The sequence below is a fragment of the Ursus arctos genome, unplaced genomic scaffold (genome assembly GCF_023065955.2).
Source record: "Ursus arctos isolate Adak ecotype North America unplaced genomic scaffold, UrsArc2.0 scaffold_30, whole genome shotgun sequence".
Lineage (NCBI taxonomy): Eukaryota > Metazoa > Chordata > Mammalia > Carnivora > Ursidae > Ursus > Ursus arctos.
In genome coordinates this window covers 25,910,319-25,928,738 of record NW_026622986.1, presented here as the reverse complement: position 1 = coordinate 25,928,738, position 18,420 = coordinate 25,910,319, and the positions used below count along the sequence as shown (strand labels likewise).

The following is an 18,420-nucleotide window of genomic DNA, read 5'->3' as shown; positions in this document are numbered from 1 at the left end:
GAGTATTGACTGGTATCCCTGATGCTTTTCAGTGGACAGATGTCATTACTTTTAGGAAACTATGTGCTATCCATATATCTAATAAGACTTGCTTGTTTGTTTTACATTAAAGGTCTTGGGGCGCCTGGGTGGCTCAGTCGGTTAAGTATCCCAGTCTTAGTCTCAGGGTTGTAAGTTCAAGCCCTGCATTGGGCTCCATGCTGGGTGTGGAACCTACTGAAAAAAATAATTATAAAATAAAGGTCTTTGGCATTAAGGCAACCAATACTAATTATTAGTGTGGTTTTTGCTTCCTTTACTCCACCCCAGTTTTTTGTAACCTGACAGCTTACAGGTTTGGACTGTGGATCACATTTTTTTTATTTTCTATGAGTATTCATTTAAATAGGAACCTTTAACTATTGGGCAGTAATTAATTCTGGGTATCAGTAAGTGAGTGTTTAAATCCCACAGGAATAGGTAAATCTATAAGGCAAGAGAATATTTGGTGCTCTCTCTCTCTCTCCACACACACACACACACACACACGAATAACAATTGTATCTTATTATCTCATGTTAATTAATCCATTATCTCATGTTAATTTTTCATGGGCCAGAAACTTGTACTGAGTAAATTGGGGTAGGCAGCATGGCATTTGACTTCAGTATGGTATTTTGAAATGGAAATGTTACATTGTTAGCCATTCTCTTTACCTTTCACTTCACTTAATTCATGATACTTTAAAATATTTCAGTCATTCACGTTTACCCAGAGCCTGAAGCAGGTCTTAACATGGACTCCAGAAATAAGAGGTGAAAATGGCATTTTCTTTAAAGTGATGAGAAACGGACTGGCCTCTTTTGTCTACTTTGTGCTTCAAAATTATTTTACCCTGCTGTGTCTGTACATGTCTTGCCTTGTTCAAGGACACAATTCTAATTTCTTCTGAGAACTCTAAATTTGGAGCCTATAAAATCATGGTGGGTGAGATTCTGGATGCTACTTTTTCTGCCTCTCTTCTTCCGTTTATGTGGGGCCTGAACCTGGTGAAGGTCGATTGTCCTTCGTGCTGGGTGTGCGTCTAACCCCCTGGCCGTATTTGCCTGAGTACCTTCCACCTCACCTAGCATTTGTTTGTGCTTATGGACCCTTACTCCCAAAAAGCTTTATGGGGCATAGCGGAGTGGTTTCTCTTTTGATTTAAGAAGAAAGTAAAATTAGCAAATGGCACATGTGTGCTTTAGTGCCAAGAATCCAGACCATGATAAAACGATGCAAGTTATGAGCAGATGTTACGTTCTTTTTTTGAGAAATTTTTGTATAGATGACACCAGATGTTACATTCTTTTTTTTTTTTTTTTTTTTTTTAGAGAAGGAGGCATGGAGGGACAGAGAGGGAGGTGAGAGAGAGACTCCTAAGCAGGCTCTACCCCCAGCGCTGGGCATGGAGCCCAAAGCAGGCTGAGATCATGACCTGAGCCAAAATCAAGGGTCAGACGCTTAACTGACTGGGCCACCCACGTGCCCCCCAGATGTTATGCTCTTATCAATGCCTCTACTGTAACGTTTTTGTAAAGGAGCAGAAGAGGCACACAACCCTCCCTCTTCCTTGCTTTACTGAACTCCTCTTACACCACTATCCCCCAGAAATCCCAACAGCAAGGGAGTGTTCAGGTGCCCAGAGCCCCTGGGCCTGGTGGCTAAGGGTTGGACTTAACAGTGTAGCGTGGTGCAGAAAAGACAAAGACTGTGGAACCGAGAAGACTTGAGTTCAAATCCTGCCTTTGCGTCTTTCTGGCTTGGTGTGGTTGGTTCTGTTACCTAGGTTCTCTGAATCTCATAGGTAAATGGGATTTTATTACATTCCTCATAGTGTTCTGAGAATTAAATGAGAGCATGTACATAATAGGTTCCTTGATCCAGGAGAAAGCCTTGAAGGGGTGGAGAAATAAGGTAGAAAAATACCTGGAGGTATCGTAGAAGGCCCAGTGTCTACTCCAATGTGAAATATACACTCCTTGGTTTTCTCATCAGTAAAAAGGACAGTAATGACTTTCTAATCTGCCCCCACCCACCTGGCTGTTGAATGAATTAATGCTGTGGAGATCATGTAAGGGTATGTTATTACTAGGTATAGATACTCCAAAATGGGAGTCATCCCTGTAGACCCTAGCCAGGGGTAGGTGTGGCCTGGAAATGTCACTTCGGCAAAGGAATGCTTCCTTTCTTCACCAAAATACTCTATTTACATAAAAAAATGACCATTTTAAGGACATTTTCAGTGTCCTTTTAAAAAATCTACTTTCAAGTATTCTTTCTTCACTCATATTTAGGTCTTTTACTTCTGTTATTGTTAGAGTTGCAATGGTCACATTATTAGGGCATCTCAGATCATTTTATTCTTTAGTCCAGCATTTGACTGTTTCTGATAATAGCCTTTTGTTTATTTTTTACTGCAATATATTTGACAATACTCTTATGTAAATTTAAGGGGTGTAACATGTTGTAGAACTCATATCTTCTTCTAAGATCTTCTAAGATCTACAATTCCCTCATTATTTGCTTTCAACTTTTCTTAAAGGGATTTCCCTTTTTCTCTACCATTTTCCGTCCATCAGGTTTTGCGATGATGCTGTGATCTAACAGACTTCGAATGTTTTGGAGGAATAGCACATTTCAGATGTTGTGTGCTAGTATTTGTTGCTTCCTCAAAGCATCCTTTCACTCACCTGTGAGAGAATCCCCCCCCCCCCACCGCCTCCTGTCTTTGCAGTCACATCACCCTCCTTTGTGTTCACAGTGGTGGCCAACACACCCAGTGGGGTTCAGGGGATGCAAGGTACATGCGGACTTTTTTCAGGGGCAGGATGATTGGGGAAGAGAGACTGTTCGAAGCTGTGCACTGTTCCTCATGTCTTGCAGTCCGTTTTCATGAAAACTGTACTGGAGCTGATTTTCCTTCCGTACTTCCAATAGCCCTTCCCTCTGTGGTGCTGCCATTTGTTCTAGAATGTTGACGGATATATTAGAAGTGATGGGTGTGAGTCATAATGTGCGGATGGGCTTTAAGAGGAAAAGGGCTTTGAAACCTGCTTGAGATCAGGCAACCCTTCTAGAAAATCCTGTACAGAGCCAACAGAGTTCTGGGAGGGCAGGGGAGCAGTGAAAGCGTGGTTGTTTTTATTCCTGTTGTTATTTGAAAACAGTTAATTCCAAATTGGAAACATAAATTTCTACACCCCTTATGTTCATTTTCTCACTTTCTCCTCCATGATTTAGGTTCACGGTGATGCGTCTTTCTGTGGTCAGGGGATTGTTCCCGAAACATTTACGCTGTCTAATCTCCCACATTTCAGAATTGGTGGGAGTATCCATCTGATTGTCAATAACCAGCTGGGTTACACCACTCCTGCAGAAAGAGGAAGGTCTTCCTTATACTGCAGTGATATCGGTATGTGGCACAGGGAGGTGGCCCTAGAGAAACATCTAGTTCACTTGGAAAAGTGAACCTCTCTGGTTATCCCATTTTAAATTTTGGATCAGATATGGTCAGTAGTCACCAACAGTGTTATTAGTATTCCTTTGAAAGTCCGAGTGTGATCTTAGTAAGACAAGAGCAGAACTGAGAGGGTGCCATCTCAGATTGTCCAAGTATCCAGGTGAATGATCTGGTGAAAACCAAGGATCAACACAGTTGGTACAACACCAGGGTTCTTGTCTTTAGGAGATTCAGACCTGGGATACCCTAAACCTTAGTCAAGATGGATATGTTTTCAATCAGTGAATTTGGCTAAGTGGTCTTGGTTAGAACTCAGATGTGAGGAAGCAAAGTTGACTTGTTTTACCCTGGAAATTGGGCAGTATTAAGAGAAAGGCAGGGTTTGTTTGTTTCTTTTTTCCCCATCGTCCAGTTTACAGAGTTACAAAAGCTGTTAGGTGGTAGGAACCATTCTGTTTTTGCACCCAAACCCTGGCCTGGATGCCTTTTGGGGCTATCTATGTGAATTTTCTTTTAAAGTTCATTTATTTTTAAGAAATCTCTATACCCAATGTGAGGCTCGAACTCACAACCTGAAGATCAAGAGTCACTTGCTCCTCTGACTGAGTCAGCCAGAGGTCTCTATTTATGTGAATTTTTTGTGATTAGTTTGATAGAGATACTGGAAACACATTCTAGGACTTCTCTTTGTTAACTCATGTAATCTTTACAACATTGCTAAGAGGTAGGAGCAATTACCTCCGTTTTATAGATAAAAAGACTGAGATTCATAACTTCACCAAGGTCACAGAGTAAGTCGCAGAGTTGGGACGTGGCCTCTTTCCTGTCAGCTGGACTCCAAAGTATGGGTTCTTAACCCAGCCAAACCACCTGAGTATGTGGGCTGCTTCCCCACACAGGCAACAGGAGTTGGAGGTGGGCTAATGTCGTTTGGGGTTAGCTGGCTGGTTTCATCTGTCTTCTCCGCCTCAGGGAAGCTTGTGGGCTGCGCCGTCATCCATGTCAATGGAGATAGCCCAGAGGAAGTGGTCCGTGCCACACAACTGGCTTTTGAATACCAGCGCCATTTCCGGAAGGATGTGATTGTTGATTTGTTATGCTACAGGCAGTGGGGCCACAACGAGCTGGACGAGCCCTTCTTCACCAACCCGGTCATGTACAAGATCATCAGGTACAATTATAAACCTTTGTTGAAGATCCCCTCGCCCCCATAGTACTCGCAGTATTTTTACTGCTTTTATTAGACACTCCGAGGTAGGGTGACCAACTCCCCAAGTTGCCTGGCACATGGAACTTTCAGTGCTAAAACTGGGACAGTCCTGAGCAAACTGGGATGGTCATTCCGCAGGTCCCAGGAAAATCCCCATATTCTTCAAAGTATACTCGTTTGCTTGATGAATAAACAAAGGCAACTTACCAGCCTCACTTGGCAGATGGGAAACTGAAATAGGAGGACTTGGGCAGAGCCCGTAGCCCGAAGCTATATGCCATTGACAGAAACAGAAACCGATACTCCATGATTCACTTGGTGCCTCAGCAAGAGGTAACATGGTGGATTGTAAGGAATCTTGAGAACCATGCTGTGCAATATGGAGGCCACTACCATACGTGGCTACTGAACACTTGAAATGTGGCCAGTCCTACTGGAGAGGGGCTGTCATTGTAATATACACACCAGATTCCAAAGACTTCGTCTGACAAGAAAAATGTAAACTATCTCAATAGTTATTTTTATGTAAAGTACTGAAGTGACCATATTTTGCATATATTGAGTTACATAAATATGTTATTGAAATTAATGCCACCTGTTTTTTTAACCTTTTCTAATGGGACCACTACGAAATTTCTAATTGCACATTGGTTCATGCTACATTTCTTTTTTTTTTTTTAATTAACGTATAATGTATTATTTGTTTCAGGTGTACAGGTCTGTGATTCATCAGTCTTACACAACACCCAGAGCTCAACACAACACATATCCTCCCCTGTGCCCATCACCCAACCACCCCATCCTCCTACCCCCCTCCCCTCCAGCAACCCTCAGTTTGTTTCCTAAGATTAAGAGTCTGTTAATGGTTTGTCTTCCTCTCTGGTTTCATCTTATTTCATTTTTTTCCTCTCTTCCCCTATGATCCTCTGCCTTGTTTCTTAAATTCTGCATATCGGTGAGATCATATGATAATTTTCTTTCTCTGATTGACTCATTTTGCTTAGCATAATACCCTCTATTTCCATCTACATTGTTGCAAATGTTAAGATTTCATTTTTTGGATGGCTGTGTAATATTCCACTGTGTATATATACCACATCTTCTGTATCCTTTCATCTGTCCATGGACATCTGGGCTCTTTCCATAGTTTGGCTATTGTGGACACTGCTGCTATAAACATTGGAGTGCAGGTTCCCCTTTGGATCTTTGGGGTAAATACCCAGGAGACATGCTACATTTCTGTTGGACAGCACTGGGATAGAAGGTTAACGTGATGGAGAGGAACGTGTTACTTTGGAATTCCTTTTTTGATACTAGAAAGTACAATAGAGGCTTCCCCACTTTATTTCCTTATAGGTATAAATGAAAGCAGAGGAATAAATTGAGTGACATTTTACAGGTCTTTGGAAGCAGACTGCTCTTGGAAGAACAGATCTGGGTTCTCTGTTTAGCTTTGAATTTAACTGCTGAGTGGCTTGATGTAGTTCAGGGCCCCATTTAAAAAAAATCTATCTGGTCTACCTCTCACTTCTGTCAGGACTAAATACGATAAAGTATGTGAGCAAACTTTGTAGTTTAAAGTATTATGTGAACGTAGAGTGACATTATTATTGTTGTAAAACTGAGGTACTGATTATTATGGTTACTGGGTTATTAAAACCACCTGAAACAGATGTTGGCGACTTTGAGTTCAATACTTGAAATAAAAGGGGTAGACAATGTAGGTCTGGTAAATAACTGTCCAGAATATTCATAGAGAAACTCTACTAATTATTTCTACCTTAATCTAGACAGAAGGTTATAAAGATGAATTTGTTTTTTCTTGCTTCCTTGCAAGAGGTTGTTACTCATCATTACCCTTAAAAAAAAATAAAGTATTGGAGTGAAAGTTACAGAACATAAAATGGATTATTTTAAAGTGAACAATTCAGAGGCATCCAGTATACTCACAGTGTTGGGCAACCATCCACACTGTCTAGTTCCAGAATATGTCCTGCATGACTTCTTATAGTGACGATGCTCTGTGATACCTTTGACAATGACTGTGTCTGTCACTCTTTGATGGTTGCAAATCAGATGGACTTTTCTCGCTTGTTTCCTGGACAGAGCCCGAAAGAGCATCCCGGACACCTATGCAGAGCACCTGATTGCCAGTGGACTCATGACCCAGGAAGAGGTGTCGGAAATCAAATCCTCCTACTACGCGAAGTTAAATGACCATTTAACCAACATGGCTCACTATAGCCCTCCGGCCACCAACCTGCAGGCCCACTGGCAGGGCCTGGTCCAGCCGCCAGCTTGCATTAGCACCTGGGACACAGGGGTGCCCCTGGACCTCCTGCGGTTTATTGGCGGGAAGTCCGTGGAGGTGCCAGAGGAACTCCAGATGCACAGTCACCTTCTGAAGATGTATGTTCAGGTAGGAGCCTTAACATTTCCAGTTACTGTTTGTTTGTCTTGTGCGGCCAAGAAATCGGTGTTGATCTGGTCTTTTTGGCTGGCTAACAAATTCGAGAGTTACTGGTTGTGGGTCACTAGGTCCTGGGAACTGATTCTCGTGATGTTTTGGTGCCGATAGTCACCGAACTCAGATTTGTCTGCTTCTCCTTTTTGCTTTCTTCTTCCCTTCCTACACACATACATGGTTTCGTACTGAGAGGCAATGCAGATTTTGTCTACTTCTCATTTCCCTCCATTTATTTATTTATTCGGACATGTTTAATACATCTCACGCACGTGGACGACATGTCATTAACAAAAATTCAGCGGTACAGGAATGCCTGTTTTGATTTTTCTGACCGGTGAGCAGAAAACACTTCCATTTTGGGGGGGTAGTAGCTTAAATAAAAATGAATAAAAATCAACATGCATACCCCAAAGGCAGCCGTTTAGACCCTTACGCATATCGCAGTTTTACATATTGTCTCAGGTTAGATATAGATGGAAGTTTTGGTTTGCCTGCGCCTCAGGAGTTTCCTAGAATATGGGACTCTCCGCGCTGAAAGCCGGGGACCAAGGAGCTAAAGGCCTTCGCCTTTCCTAAACTTGAATGGAGACACTGTCCTCTGGATGATTTTTATAATGCTAACTTCATTTTTAGGTTTTTATTTAAGACCTTATTTTTTAAGATTTATTTATTTGAGGCAGAGGGGAGGGGCAGAGGGAGAGAATGACCAAGCGGACTCCCACTGAGCTGGGAGCGGGTCACGGGGCTTGATCTCATGACCCATGAGATTGTGACCTGAGCCAAATCCAAGAGTTGGATGTTTAACCAACTGAGCCACCCAGGTGCCTCAGGTATAGAGACTCTTAAAACAATCTATATGTACTTACCATCCAGCCGAAGAACTAGAGTATTAGATGTACAGTTCCCCTCGTGCCCTCGCTGATGTCATCTCCTCGCCATGCACAGGTTAACAACTAACCCGAGTGCCTGCTTATTTTGCCTGGTTGAAAACCTACAACTGCTATTGCCCTCTTACGTTTCCTTCTGCACTGACATTATGCTTTTGATACTTACTGTTGTTGCATTACATTTTTTGGACTCAGTGTGAAAAAGGGGGTAGACTCTTTAAAGTGTCTTTTTTTTTTTTTTTTCCTTCTCTTCCATTTTTTGCAGTCCAGACTGGAGAAAGTGATGGATGGAACAAAGTTAGACTGGGCCACGGCTGAAGCTCTTGCCTTGGGCTCATTACTTGCTCAGGGTAAGAAGTTTCTGGTTAGCTGCACAGCTGGTAGGGAGCGCTTTGTATGACATTTTGTTGTATGTGACCCCTGAGGTTTTGAATTAGAACTATCTCCTGTCGTTTTCATTGACTAGAGAGGTTCTAAACTTTTCTTACCTGACAATATTATTTAATGTTAGTATAAGTCTTGTTGGTAACCTTTGTCAGAGAACAAACGACATAACATTTCTTGCTGGGAAACAAAGGGCTCTTTGCTGAATGGATTGGAAAGATATTTTCCTCTAAAGACTGTAGAGCAAATGATGACTCTCCATTCTTGTATATTCTTACCTTACCCAGACTTTTGAATATAGGACTGGTATATTTTAATAAGGATAATCTCTTTGCTAAGGAAAATTCTCAGGATGAGCTGATGTTTAAGAATTCAGGGTCACCATGCCTTGTTAATACTTAGGTTATTCATGGGAATCTGGATTTTTCTTTCTTCCCCGCCTGTTTGCTTAAGGTTTTAATGTGCGTCTGAGTGGACAAGATGTTGGCCGTGGAACTTTTAGTCAAAGGCATGCAATGGTTGTTTGCCAGAAGACCGATGACACCTATATCCCTCTGAACCATATGGACCCTAATCAGAAGGGGTTTCTAGAGGTAGGATGTCTTTTTAATCCATTGTAATACTCAGGTGCTGATAATTATAGTTACAGGATTCTTACAGCAACTAGAAACAGATGTTAGCAACTTTGGTTTCAATCTTTTTTTTTAATTATTTTTAAATTCCAGTATAATTAACCTGATGTTATATTAGTTTCAGATGTACAATATAGTGATTCAACACTTCCATGCATCACCTGGTGCTCATCTCGATAAGTGTACTCTTAGTCCCTTCACTTATTTCACCCAGCCCCTCATCCCCCCATTCCCCCCGTCCACCTATCCACCTCCCCTCTGGTAACGACCGGTTTATTCTCTAAGAGTCTGGTTTTTTTGTCTTTTTCTTTTCGTTCTTTCGTTCATTTTTTAAATTCCACATATGAATCAAGTCATATGGTAGTTGTCTTTCTCTGACTTATTTCACTTAGCATTATACCCTCTAGATATTACTCAGCCATAAAAAAGAGTGAAATCTTACCATTTGCAACAACATGGGTTCAGTCCTTTTTGAAATAAAGGGTGCTGAATGGGTGGAGAATGGAGGTCTATACACTTGGGGTGGAAGCAGAGTACTAGTGAGTAGACTAGAGCTGTTTTATTTACTCCAGGCACTTATCTACAGCTTTGTAAATGTCAAATAGATGTTCATTTTGTCAGTCCAAAACTGACGTTGTAATCTGTGTGTTGCTGAATTCATTAAAGTAAGCCAAAGATGTGGATAATAAGCCAACATTTCTTGCCTATTAAAAAAAAAAGGCCTAGAACACGTGGTTGGCTCAGTCAGTAGAGGATGAAACTCTTGATCTTCGGGTCATGAGTTCAAGCACCGAGGTGGGCATAGAGCTTACTTTAAAATAAAAAAATGCCCAGCTTTCTCAAGGTTACCTTATTTTCTAAGGTTTAGTGAGCTCAACGAATGTATCTATTACTATATATTTCTATGTGCTAGTCACTGAACTCTTCTCATTAGAGTCAAAGGCAGGGCCTGGGTCTTTTCATTTTTTAAAATTTTATTTATTTATTTATTTATTTATTTGAGAGAGAGAGAGAGCAAGCACAAGTGGGTGGAGAGGCAGAGGGAAAAGCAGACTCCCCCCTTAGCAGGGAGCCTCACGTGAGGCTTGATCCCAGGACCCCAGGATCATGACCTGAGCTGAAGGCAGACGCTTCAGTGACTGAGCCATCCAGTTACCCCAGGTCTTTTCATTTTTCTCTCTCCGACAGCTAGCATAGTGCCGGGCACATGATGTTTATTAAAATAAATTATCCTCTGAGGTATGTTTAGTGGCATGTCATCTTTTTTCCTATTCTAGTCACTTGTTTGAGTATAATCTTGAGTTTACTAATAACTCAATATTTAAAAAAAATTCACTTGTCAAAATCAAGATTCCAGAACAATTACTTAAAAGGACACAGAGCTCATCTTTTCTTTACGTTAGTCTGAAATCTACCCCTGGATCAAGTCAAATTGGGGATCTAGATACTGAAATCAGAAGTATCCCCCCACCCCAATGTCCTTCATTGAATTGTGACTTGATACTCGTATTGGTTCATTTTGAATATTACTATTTAGAAAGCCCCAAGTAAATGTCAAAGATTTCATTAATTATCTAATACTGTGTCCTTTATATGAAGACCCTGGGATGACCTCCTTCTTGTTCGTGGTACTGAGAGTGGTCGCAGCTCACTGAGCAGTGGTTTGTCTATATTGTGTATGCACCATGAATTCTGCAACTGCGTGGCATTCCCCTGTCAGTGGTGGCTCCCAGGAAGGGGTGGAGGCCATGGTACCCTTGGTGACTGTATGCCACCAGGTTGTCTTTCCACTCTGTTCTATGTCTCAAGCTTCATCTTTTTTCTCTCTGCTTACATTTACATTATCACTTTGTCTATTATGTATATTATGAGGCATCTCAAATGCATTTTGGAATAAATAAAAGCATTAATTAATCCAAGAAACGAAGGTAGATGTGTGTATACAAGTGTATAAAGTACACTAAACGCATACGTGAAGGTGCAGTGAGTCTACTTGGGAAGTCAGGAGAAGCTTGGGAGAGGAAGCCCGATTTGAGCTGGGGCTGGAAGGACATGAGGAGTTGCCTAGTCTGATGCATGTAGGGAGAACGTTCCAGATGGGCACAATCATACATACAAAACCTGTGAAGTGAGAAGCCAGGAACTCCAAATAGCTTCATGTGTCTGGAGGTTCAGCTGCAAAGTGGTTATAGGAGTAAAGAGGAGACTGGCCAGACTCCCCACATTGTGAAAGACTTGAAATGTTACGCAAGCTGGAAACCTTGGAGGAATTTTGAATAGGTGATCAGAAAGGTATCAGAAAGAGCCCTCCTGACAGTGCTTTAGAAGCTGAAGATGGATGAGAACTTTGGACAGTTTTTCCGTCCCAGCTTTATTGAGGTAAGGGCAATTTCTAAGGAGGCTTCTCAATCGTCTAGGCAGGAAATCTCGGGGACCTGAATTAGGGCAGGAGTGGTGCAGACAGAATATGGGACCGGATTTGAGAACAGCTATAGGACTTAGTGATAGATGTAGGGAATGGAGAAGAAAGACCAGTCTTGCTTATCTCCTGGCTTCCTGACTCAGACATTTGCTATATGCTGGTGGCATTCACACAAATAGAAAGTGAAGAGAGGAAATAGGTTTGGTAAGGAAAGATGATGGATTCAGTTTTGGACATTTGCCTTTGAGGTGGCTAAAGAACATAGAAGTTTCTGTCAGTTACAGAAAGGCAATTAGATACATATGTCTGGAGTTAATGAAGGAATCTAGTCTTGAGATGCACGTTTGGACATCATCAGGGTGTAGAAGACTAGGAGGAGGGCCGAGGGATAGGGTCCTGGGAAAAACAGTTTTTAAGGCACTGGCAGAGGGAAAAGTACTTCCCGAAAGAGCATCCAGAAAGGCAGAAGGATAAATGGGAGTGGCTCTGTCATGAGCTAAAGGAGGGAGAAGTCAGATATGAGGACAAGTAACATGGCCATTGGATTTAGCAACTGGAAGGTCAACCTCACATAGAGCTGTTTTCCACCACGGTGGGAACAGAAGCTAGATTGCACTAGCTTGAGGGGTAAACAGGAGTTACAGAACTGGAGACAAGTGGATTAGATAATTCTTCCAGAAGCTTGACCGTGACAGGAAGCTATAGCTGTAGAGCACCGGTCAGGCAAGTGTTTCTTGTTGCATTTTTGAGCTATTGATTTCTGTCTGCCATGAGGGGAAAGTCAGCGAGGAGGGGTTCAGAAAACAGGAATTAGGTGATGAAGGTGGTGAAGAAGCAGAAAGGAAGAATGGATTTAGGGCATGGGTGGGTATGTCAGCCTTGGGTAGGAAGACAGATGAGGAGGTGAGGACAGACAGAAGGTACGGGTATAGTGGTCAGTCTAAACCCCATTTACAATGCACCCAGGAATCTGAGAAATGCAGCTGTCTTTTAAAATTAATGTAACACAGATTATAACTGAAATCAAAAGAAAAATCAGAAAAGACAAATTATACATAATCCTACCATGCTAATAAGTTATCTATTTTTATTTTTCTATGTTGTCACTGAGTGCTTAACCATATAAATCACAAAATTTTATACTTGTAGTCATAGTGGAGATGTAATTTTTTTCCAAGAGTTTTTTTGTTTTGTTTTTGTTTTTTTTTGAGAGAGAGAGAGAGGGAGAGAGCCCTCTCAGGGTGAGGGGCAAAGGGAGAGGGAGAGAGAGAATCTCAAGCAGACTCCCAGCGTGGAGCCTGACCTGGGGCTTGATCTCATGACACTGAGATCATGACCTGAACCAAAACCAAGAGTCAGATGCTTAACCAACTGAGCCTCTCAGGCATCTCCACAGGCTTTTTTTTTTTTTTTTTAAATAAAAGATTTATTGAGATATAACTTCTTGAATTCAGTCTTTCAATGTATACAATTCAGTGGTTTTTAGTATATTCACAGAGTTATGCAAATATCAGCACTATCTAGTCTCAGAAAATTTTCATCACCCCCAGAAAGAAACCCCATACCCAGGAGAAGTCTCCCCATTCCTTCCTTCTCTCGGCTGCTGACCATTAATTTACTTTCTATTTCTATTGATTTGCCTATTTTGGACTTTTCATATAAATAGAGTCATAAGTAGCCTTTTGTGACTGGCTTCCTTCTCTAACATTGTGTGTTCAGGGTTCATCCATGTGGTAGCCAGTGTCACTATCTCATTCCTTTTTATCGCCGACTAATATTCTACAAATACATGACTTACAGATATCTTCTAGAAACATTTTGAAACAAAGACGAAATTATGAAAAAGTTTGATGTACAAAAGGGACTTTTTCTCCTTCTGAAACATTTGAGACATCAAGATGGAAATACCAGGTTGCTCACCTCCTGCCCTGAATGCACGTTTCCTGCGAACAAGGACCTTCTCCTCCACCACAGCAGTATAACCATCCACGTCAGGAACTGAACCTTGAAACATAACTACCATCTCATTCTCCAGCCCTGTTCAGAATCATGTTGCATTTATTTCTGTTTATTTATTTTTTTATCATTTTTAAAATTGAAGTAGAGTTGACACACACTGTTGTATTAGTTTCAGGTGTACAATATGGTGATGTGACAGGTCTGTATGTTATGCTGTGCTCACAGATGTAATGTCCATCTGTCACCTTATGACGATATTCCAAGTACCAGTGACGATACTCCCTGTGCTGTACCTTTCACCCTGTGACTTATTCATTCCATCACTGGAACCTTGGACTTCCCAGTGTCTTCCACCATTTTGCCCATCCCCGCCCCCCACCAGCGATCACCAATTCGTACTCTGTATCTATGGGTCTGTTTCTGCTTTTGTTTGTTTTTTCATTTCTCTTGTTTCTTAGATTCCACATATAAGCAAACTCATAGGTATTTGTCTTTCTCTGCGTGACTTATTTCGCTTAGCCTCGTACCCTCTAGATCCACCCGTGTTATCCTTGACTGAATAGAATCATGTTGCATTTAATTGTCCTGTCTTTTTTGCCTCCTCAGAGATCTAATTTTATATTCTGTGTTTCTTTTTTATCTTACCATGTCGTGATGGTTCTTTTGCTTTATTGTGCAGATAGGATATTAGAATAATGGATTCTAACCAAAGGTAGGCCTTCTTTTGGTAACTTCCACCCTTTGTTTTGTGGTATTTTTTTAAAAGCTTGTATGACACAGTTTTACTCTCAGCAATAAAGACAGGTTATCTGAGAACTTAATTTTGTTTATCCTTTTTGAAAATTTTTAAATTATTTTTTTATTTTTTTAAGTAGGCTCCACGCCCAGTGTGGAGCCCAACATAGGGCTTGAACTCATGACCCTGAAATCAAGACCTGAGCTGAGATCAGAGTTGGCTGCTTAACTGCCTGAGCCACCTAATTTTGCTTATCCTTAAAGAAAATCTTTAATGCCCATATTCCATTCTTTTCCCTCCTTTTCTCTTTGTGCCAACTTTCCCCAAATGCATCATTCACAGAGAGCAGTAAATCTCCTTTCTCAAAGAAATGTGGAGATGACTGGAAAGAAAGCTCCCCTCTGGGCCCCTCCTCCCTTTTGAGAGGTTTGTGATGCTTTTACTGATTCATGTCCCATCTTTCCTGGCATGACAGTGTTTCTGTTCTCTTCCTTTGCATTAGGTCAGCAACAGCCCGTTGTCAGAAGAGGCTGTCCTGGGATTTGAATATGGAATGAGCATTGAAAGCCCCAAGTTACTTCCCCTCTGGGAGGCTCAGTTTGGTGATTTCTTCAATGGTGCTCAGATCATTTTTGACACGTTCATCTCTGGAGGTTGGTGTTGATGTGTGTGTGTGGAGTGGATGCACGGCCTTAGCCTCTTGGGGACAAATGAATGGAAAGGGCCATAGCTGCTTATGTGACGCCGTAGCACAGCCCCTCAGGAGAGTTGGGGGGGCTGCCCTGCCATCTACTGGAGCCTCGCAGCTAATGGATGGTTATGAAAGCTGCCAGAGGGCTGGGGGCCACTCTGACTGTCGGCGGCACCTTCTCCAGGGGAGTGTGCTTGGCTGTAGGGAGCAGGGCATGTACCTGCCAGCTCCTAGGCAATGGACTTTCGGGTCTGCGTTTGGGGCATGTTTAGGAGCTGTGACATGAATACCAAGCAGGCAATGGTGACATAGTGAGGATTTGCACTCAGAGCGAATGGCAGCCTTGAAAATCCACTCTCCTCAACCCAGGGATATTCAAGTATCTGAAAGCTGGCGGTTGTGCATCTTTATTGTTTTTAATCATCATTTACAAAAGCAGAACCTGCTTATTGTAAAATACAAAGGTACACAGTAAAGTACAAGTGTGAGTCCCTGTCACCCTGTTTTCTGGTCTGGGGGATCCACTGTTGGAATTCGTACACTTTAGGCCTCACTATGGCTGTGTTTCTCTGTAACCTTGTAGTTGTAAGGAAGAAAAGTGCTCGGGCGCCTGGGTGGCTCAGTCGGTGAAGCGTCTGCCTTCAGCTCAGGTCATGATCCCAGGGTCCTGGGATCGAGTCCCGCATCAGGCTCCTTGCTCAGCGGGGCGGCGGGGGGTTCCTGCTTCTCCCTCTGCCTGCAGCCCTCCTTGCTTGTGCTCTCTCTCTCGTTCTTTCTGACAAATAAATAAATAAAATCTTAAAAAAAAAGGGGAAGAAAAGTGCCTTGAGGAGACTAGACTTTGACATGTCCAGAGGCTGTCCTGAAATGTCTGCACCCTCAGTCTGAGGACAGTGGCCTGTGTTGTAAGTGGTGCAGTGAGGAAAGGCAAGAGCCACTTGGAATCGGAGACACATGCTGTCCTTCAAACCGGGACAAGGTTTCCCTTCATTTTGTCTTCCATCTGTTAAAGCCCGTTCCGTGAACATGTCCTATAGGGTTTCAGCCAGTAGGATGGAGGTTTTCCTCCAAAGCACGTAACACTGCTGGAAAGTGCATGGAATGGAAATGATTTTAGGGGATCAGACAACAAACTAAATTTGTTTCACTACCCAAGTTACATCAGGCCGTACTGTTCCTGCTTCAGAGAGTTCTTACTCCCTGTCATGTGCCTTTCCAGGGGAGGCCAAGTGGCTGCTACAAAGTGGCATCGTCATCCTCCTTCCCCACGGGTACGACGGGGCCGGACCCGACCACTCCTCTTGCCGCATAGAGCGGTTCCTGCAGGTATGTCCCGTGCCTTCTGGATGCCAAGGAATGCTTCCTGCTTCCTAGGTGCTTTGAAACAGAGCTACCACCTATAGATTCATGCACACCTCAAACTCTAAGACCTTGGAGTATTTGAATGACACAGATTTAACACAATGTCAGTATTCCTTATCAAGGTGATGCCTGCATTCACTAGCATCGTGGTTCTTGTATGGCAAAGGTCAGGGGTTCCCAAACCAGGCTGGTCATCAGAATCACCTATGGAACTTTTTGTAAATAGAGATACAGGGACCAACACCAGATCAGATCCTTCGGAGTGGGGCCTAAGAATCTGTATTTTTACTTAAATTTTTTTTTAAAGTAATGATAGTATTTTTATAAAATGATTCCTGATCATTAAAAAAAAAAGTAAATAACCACCCAGAAATAACCACTGTTATTCGTTGGTAAGGATCATTACCTACGTCTTTTTATGCATATGGCTTCCTAATGCTTTGTTATAAAAATTTTCAAACATACAGAAAACTTATAAGATTTTCCAGTGAACATTCATATGCCGACCCCTTAGATTCTACCATTAATATTTTATTATACTGTACTTGTTTTATCACATCGACTCATTACCATCCTTCTATCTATAAACCCGTATTATCCTGTGATCCATTTCATAGTAAATGGAGACACCTGTACACATCACCTTAGTGTGTGAATATCATTCGTTATTTTGGCATATGTGCAAATAAAATATACAACTAGATGCCAAATTAGTAGAAAGGTAGATAGAACAGTAGATAGACAGATGGATAGTTACATTGATAGATAATAATACAGAAAAATGATTTTATAAAAATTAGAATACAGAAATAAATTGTAGGTAAATTAAAGGCTATGTGTGACACAAACACAAAATCACAGTTTGGGGAAGAAAAACAGAATACATACATACTTATCTGGAAGATACGGTTTGGGAGTCGTCAGTCAACAGCTGTGTTTCCCTCAGGACAGCCTGTGTCATTATGATTGAATTAGATGATCTGAGCATTTGCTCCTTTCTTCCATCTCTGCCTCAGATGTGTGACAGTGTCGAAGAGGGGGTAGATGGAGACACAGTGAACATGTTCGTGGCGCACCCGACTACTCCTGCACAGTATTTCCACTTGCTCAGGAGACAGATGGTCCGGAACTTCCGAAAACCCCTCATCGTTGCTTCTCCGAAGATGTTACTCAGGTTCCCTGTAAGTAGAAAAAACTAGTTAGGAAGCTTTTCTCCTTTTGTCATTTAGAAAAAAAAAATTTATTTAAATTCAAGTTTGTTAACATACAGTGTATTATTAATTTCAGGGGTAGAATTCGTTGACTCATCAGTTGCATTGAACACCCAGTGCTCATCACATCACGTGCCCTCATTAACGCCCGTCACCCAGTTACCCTATCCCCCCACCCCCCTCCCCTGCAGCAACCCTCAGTTTGTTTCCTAGAGTTAGGAGTCTCTTATGGTTGGCCTCCCTCTCTGTTTTCATCTTATTTTATTTTTCCTTCCTGTCCCCTGTGTTCATCTGTTTTGTTTCTTAAATTCCACATATGAATGAAATCGTATGGTATTTTTCATTCTCTGACTTATTTCACTTAGCATAATACCCGCTAGTTCTATCCACATTGTTGGAAATGGCAAGATTTCACTCTTTTTGATGGCTGAGTAACATTCCATTGTGTATATATATATCCCAAATCTTTATCCATTCATCCGTTGATGGACATCTAGGCTCTTTCCATAGTTTGGACATTGCTGCTATAAACATTGGGGTGCATGTGCCCCTTTGAATCAGTCTTTTCGATGAATACCTAGTAGTACAATTGCTGGGTTGTAGGGTAGTTCTATTTTTAACCTTTTGAGGAAACTCCATACTATTTTCCAGAGTGGCTGCACCAGTTTGCATTCCCACCAACAGTTCAAGAAGGTTCTGTTTTTTCCACATCCTCACCAACATCTGTTGTTTCCTGAGTAGTTAAGTTTAGCCCTTCTGACCAGTATGAGGTAGTATCTCATTGTGGTTTTGATTCGTGTTTCCCTGATATGAGTGACACGGAGCACTTTTTCATGTGTCTGTTGGCCATTTGTATGTCTTCTTTGGAGAAATGTCTGTTCATGTCTTCTGCCCGTTTTTTTACTGGATTTTTGGTTTTTTGGGTGTTGCATTTGATGAGTTCTTTATAGATTTTGAATACTAGCCCTTTGTCTGATA

At 41.8% G+C, this 18,420-nt stretch overlaps 1 protein-coding gene across 2 annotated transcripts in view; it reads left to right on the top strand.

Annotated features, from left to right (window-relative positions):
• DHTKD1 (dehydrogenase E1 and transketolase domain containing 1) overlaps nt 1-18,420 on the top strand; it is a 51,813-nt gene that overhangs the window by 21,887 nt on the left and 11,506 nt on the right. For both annotated transcript variants that reach the window (XM_026478639.4, XM_026478640.4), the window contains exons 6-13: nt 3,262-3,433; nt 4,454-4,652; nt 6,798-7,110; nt 8,311-8,395; nt 8,883-9,022; nt 14,681-14,831; nt 16,089-16,195; nt 17,248-17,412. In XM_026478639.4, coding sequence (XP_026334424.1) covers nt 3,262-3,433; nt 4,454-4,652; nt 6,798-7,110; nt 8,311-8,395; nt 8,883-9,022; nt 14,681-14,831; nt 16,089-16,195; nt 17,248-17,412 — 1,332 coding nt within the window. The remainder of the gene's footprint in view (nt 1-3,261; nt 3,434-4,453; nt 4,653-6,797; nt 7,111-8,310; nt 8,396-8,882; nt 9,023-14,680; nt 14,832-16,088; nt 16,196-17,247; nt 17,413-18,420) is intronic.